The sequence below is a fragment of the Lactuca sativa genome, chromosome 4, assembly GCF_002870075.4.
Source record: "Lactuca sativa cultivar Salinas chromosome 4, Lsat_Salinas_v11, whole genome shotgun sequence".
Taxonomy (NCBI): domain Eukaryota; kingdom Viridiplantae; phylum Streptophyta; class Magnoliopsida; order Asterales; family Asteraceae; genus Lactuca; species Lactuca sativa.
Genome location: NC_056626.2, coordinates 330,215,481 through 330,220,304, shown reverse-complemented (window position 1 = coordinate 330,220,304; position 4,824 = coordinate 330,215,481). Strand labels below are relative to the sequence as shown.

Genomic DNA, 4,824 nt, shown 5'->3' with positions numbered 1-4,824 from the left:
TGATATTAGGTTTTTAATTGGTTCTTAGAAATTCCTAGATTCTTTGAGATTCAATGAACTTTTTGATCAGCTCAAAAACTCTTAGATCGATTAGATCTTTCACAAGAACGATAAAAGTAATGAAATAGTTTATGATTAATACGAGTATGAACATAGAACAGAATCAAACTTATGCTTATGATTCAAAACTGAGTCACGCCTCAGCAGAGCTCGATGAAGAACTTCCGCTGTAGAGGCGAGCTAGGGTTTACAAGCGATGTAAAACAAAAACAATGAAAGCAATAACATGTAAGTCTGCATGCATGCAGTTTATATGCTAAACCCTAATACAAAATAATGCATGGCTGGACAGGCCCAATACCGGCATTCAAACTAGGCTATGGACTGAGCCCATGACGCAATCCAGTAGACTCTACAATCTCCCCCTTTGCGTCAAATGAGGTGAGAGATTATTTCTTCTGAGCAGGCTTCACCATCTTGATAACTTTGAATAATCGAGGAATAATAGCAAGAAGAGTTTGTCTAAACTGAATATACCACCTCAGCATGTCAACGAATAACTTCTTATCAACAGCACTGTTCTGGTCACACCTTTGAATGATCTCCAAGATATGCTCGAGACAAGTCATCGAGAAAAGGTGTTTGTGGACAAGAGCGAACAGGCATTTTTGGCCTTCGCCTCTGAGGAACATGAATGTATGATACTTCGAATCAATTTTCCCCTTGATCATGGTGTTGACATTGCCAGCTTTGCCCATGGTTTTGATCGTTGGTCGCTTGTGTATGGCAGAGGAAATCTGTTGGTCCATCTTCGCTACCTCATGAATGTAGCAAACAAGCATATGCTTGACATGATCGATGATAGGTTGATACTCCAGGGGATTCGACAGTAGAATGTTGTTGAGGAGTATCCAGTCATGGGGATTGAGGTTCGGTAGATCAGCAAGGGAAAAATGGTGGACTGAGCCTTCGATTCCTCGAGTCACCCTAAATTTGACATTGATAAATTTCCCTGCTAAATAGGGCTTCATCACCTTGACTGTTGTTATCGTTTTTGAGCTCCAAGTCTGGTATTGAGGTTGAGCAAACTCCAAGTAAAACTCCAACAGATCCCTATCTACCTTCGGGTCCGGAGATGGAATGGCAACAGTCGAGTTGAAGCAGTGGAAGACGAATGCCTTTCGAGTGATTGGCATATCGAACTGTGCATCCCTGGAGTTGTCAAGGCCAAAGGATATTATTGGCTCGAGCCATAGAATAGTTGGCTCGTCGATTGCACACCGCTAAAGCGAGTCTTTAGTCCATACAGGAAACATAGACTTTTTCTTCACAAGGAGCTCCGCCTCCTTTCGCTTCTGTTCTATCTCAACGCGCTGCTTCTTGGTGATTTCTTCTGTTTGTTTTTCAGAAGTATTGTCCTTTGGGACAGGTTTCTTGGGAATGTCGACATACACATCATCTTCATTGTCTGTGTCGTTTTCACCAATCTTGTTCTTCTTCTTAGATTTGTTACTGACCGAAGCTTCATTAACCTTCGGTTCAACAGCTGGTTTTGAGCTGGAAGGAGGAGGTTGCTGCTTTGACTCTTGCTCTCCCCCTTGTTTCGGTTGGACCCCAGTCACCGGAACACCCTCGATACGGATGAGAACGTCCAGTGCCGGTCTGAGCTTGTCTGCCAAAATCCTTCTGACAGTGATAGTGATAAGTGGATCACTCGCTTCAATAAGGTGAAGGAGGATGGAGTGAACATCGGCAGCAGAACTCCGGATAACCTCTCTTTCTGACTTGAGGTCATTAATCTCCGCATTAGCAGTACGCACCTTGTGTAGTTGCAATTTAAGTTGGGTTGTACGTTTGTCAAGCTCGTCCATAATCCAATTTTCCATAGCTAAGTCCGCTTCCAGTTGAGTTAAGCGTTCGCTGACTTTAGCATGGAGCGATGCATTTGCTTCTTCAATGGCATGGCGTGCCGCTACCAGGTTCGAACACTCAGATTGAAGAGTCTTTTGAAGAGTCTCTACTGAGGTGTTGACAGTTGCAGCATTCTTGGTAGCAGCAGCCTGCAGGGAATCTAGAAACAAGTGAGCTTCTGAAACTAGTTTATCGAATTTTGCGGTCGCTTCCTTGCACTCCTTAGTCGAGGCATCAACAACGATAGAGGCATGTTGACATTGGGAAGATGAGGCTTCAATAGCCTTGGCTGCAGCTGATAGGGTAGCACTGTGTTTGGCAACAACCAACGAGAACAATGCTTTTAAAGCAGCTTCTAAAGGGGCACCAGAGGAGGAAGAGGAAAGCAGTTGATCAAGCTTGTCATGTACTGCTTGGAGACGACGTTTGGTAATTGGCTCGTCATCATCATCCTCACTCTGCACTCGATAAGGACTGAAATATGTGGAATCGATCTTCACCGCCCAAAATGGGGGTTGTTTCAGTAGATTGTGTAGGAGACAAGGGTTTTAAAGAAGGTGGAGGTTCGGTTGTGAATGTAGGTTCGGTTGTAAAAGGAGGTTCGGTTACAGGTGGATTGGGAACGGTAAAGGTAGGTTTAGTAGTAGTGGTAGAGGTTGTATCTGTGAAAATGGGAGTGGGAATAGGAATAGTAGTGAATGGTTGAGAGGTGGTTATTGGAGAGATAAGAGGGATAGAAACTGGAATTGTAACAGGTGGAGGTGAAGGAGGCAAAGAACGAACCGGAATTTCTGGAGTAGGGGAGCGAGGCGGAGTGTCCCCTCGGTCCGAAGCCTCTTCATCAAAACTTTCGTTCTCAGAATCTGAAGGTAGAGCGTTCTTCTGCTTAGGAGGAACATATTCTAAATCCGAATCGCTGGAGGATTGAAGAATAAGTCTCCTAGCAGGCTTCTTCTGCTTTTTGGGTTGAGGTTGAGAAGGAGCAACCTTATCAGTTTTTCTCTTCTTGGGGGTCCTGCTCCTTGGTTGGTTTTGTGACCGGTCCCTCCTTCTGCGATTCAGGCTTCTTGCCCCTCTGGCTGGCTTGTCAGCCTCTTCAATGGAGCGAAGCATTGTGGGTGTAAGATCACGTGGACCAACAGATGGACGTTTCCTGTACTGTTGAAGAAGATTACTCGATGCTGAGATACAACCGAGCATGGCTTCAGGAATAGATCCGATGTATGAAAACTTTGTTGGATCAGTGACGATGATCTTCATCGTATGAAAAGTGGCGATAGAAGAAAGCAAGGAATCTGCCATAATTGGGACACGATTACGATCCATTGCCCATTTGGTGATGATAGTCCAAAATCACCCATATGAAATCTCCGAATGCCTGGACAAAGAAACTAGGCTTTGAACCAACTGCTGCCAAATAATGGACCCATAGTCAGGGTTAAGCCCACTGTACAACCCATACAACACCGTCATGAATGCCTTGCTAGCACCGTCAGAACCAGTGCTCCGCTCAGACAATGCCTTGAATAAGAGCGTGAAAAGACCATTCCATTGAGGAGGAAGGCAGGACTTCTTGAACTTGGTGACAGTTGTTAGGGTTTCAGTATACCCCATCTGATAAAACATTGTGAACAGTTGGCCAGTTGTAATGGAATTAGGGTTTACCAGAGACGGATCTTGAGAAAGACCAATTAGGGCACATAATCGACTCTTGGAGATAGAGACCTTCTCATTGTGAAGTTCAAAGTGAATCCTTTCACTAGCCTTATCGTAGAACGCCGTAGAGTAGACAAGTGTCAAGAATGACATAAGAACAACATCAACCTTTGTCAGTGCGTCGACGAGTGGTGAGTATTTGAGACACTCAACCACATACAGCATATAGGGCTCATATACGAAGGGAGTGAGATCAATGATTAGGTTCTGTTGGGGTCTGATAGTGAGTAGGGGTTGACGAACTGAGGTATCGTGAACGGATGAGGATTCTGCCATTTTAGGAGCTTGAAGATGATGATGAACAGTTGCAGAAAATCGCCGGGTTTCTTTGAGAGCTTTTTGGAAGTGATAAAGGTTGAGAGAGTACCGTTCCAATTCCTTTTTTACGTACAAGGAAGAGAGAGAAGAATTCGGCTGAAATCTTGGATTATCTAAAAAATAGCGCCTGAGTTGATGTGTGAACAGTTGGCGTGCCAAAGATGACGCAGGAGAGAGAAAAATGTTTCCCTTTTTCGCCTTTTCATAAAACTCACCTTTTTCAAATCGCCAAACCGTTTGGATTTCTGCTGAGTCAGCTACCACTTTATCCCAATCGTTTCCCCTTATGACGCTTGACTGTTTTTGCCTTGATCATTTAAATCATTAATCTGTGTGAAACTTAGAATTTGGAAAAATTAAAAAATTTCGTGCATAGGGTGTAAAAGATAAAGAAATAAAACGAGTATTTTTTGGATTATCTGCGATGTCGTATTTAGACATAAAACGATTGATTCTGGTCAAGAATCACTTCCTTCAAAGTCAAGAGTGACATTGAAGTGCTTGCTTGGTTTCCCATGAAATAACGATCAAGAAGTTGTTGAGAAGTTTTTGAAAGGCTTCTCTTAAAGGTTAAATAGGGTGGCTTTCGCTTCGATTCATAATTTCGATACTTAACATAAGACCAAAAGTGAATGAAGTACTTGTGAGATCATTGTGATCTGTTGAACAAGTAGGTGTGAAATGCTTTTATAGTGATGAGAGAATTAAAGAAATCTCAAAAAAAAAAAAAAAAAAAAACTGGATCTTTTAGGGTTAGAGAAGCCTTAGTGAAAGGCAATCTCATAAAGATCACACAAAAAGAGAAAGAGATTTCATTGGGTAACAAGTAATAGCTTGAATTTTTGAATTCACCGTCAATTCATTAGTGGTGTTGAATTT

The 4,824-nt window shown here is 42.8% G+C and overlaps 1 protein-coding gene across 1 annotated transcript; it reads right to left on the bottom strand.

Annotated features, from left to right (window-relative positions):
* Positions 1-1,283: 1,283 nt before the first annotated feature.
* LOC128133688 (uncharacterized) lies at positions 1,284-3,237 on the bottom strand. Its single transcript, XM_052771207.1, has 3 exons — positions 2,521-3,237; positions 1,715-2,405; positions 1,284-1,597 (listed from the first exon to the last, which is right to left on the bottom strand). Exons 1-3 carry the CDS (start codon positions 3,235-3,237, stop codon positions 1,284-1,286), a joined length of 1,722 nt encoding a protein of 573 aa, XP_052627167.1.
* Between the last annotated feature and the right edge of the window lie 1,587 nt (positions 3,238-4,824).

What these genes read in the sequence shown, in the direction of transcription:
- LOC128133688 (XM_052771207.1), bottom strand. Translation starts at nt 3,237, where the DNA reads ATGGATCGTAATCGTGTCCCAATTATGGCAGATTCCTTGCTTTCTTCT. An exon ending in TTACCGTTCCCAATCCACCT is followed by an intron (nt 2,406 to 2,520) that starts GTAACCGAACCT and finishes TGGGCGGTGAAG; the next exon opens with ATCGATTCCACATATTTCAG. An exon ending in CCTTCACCTTATTGAAGCGA is followed by an intron (nt 1,598 to 1,714) that starts GTGATCCACTTA and finishes AACCGAAACAAG; the next exon opens with GGGGAGAGCAAGAGTCAAAG.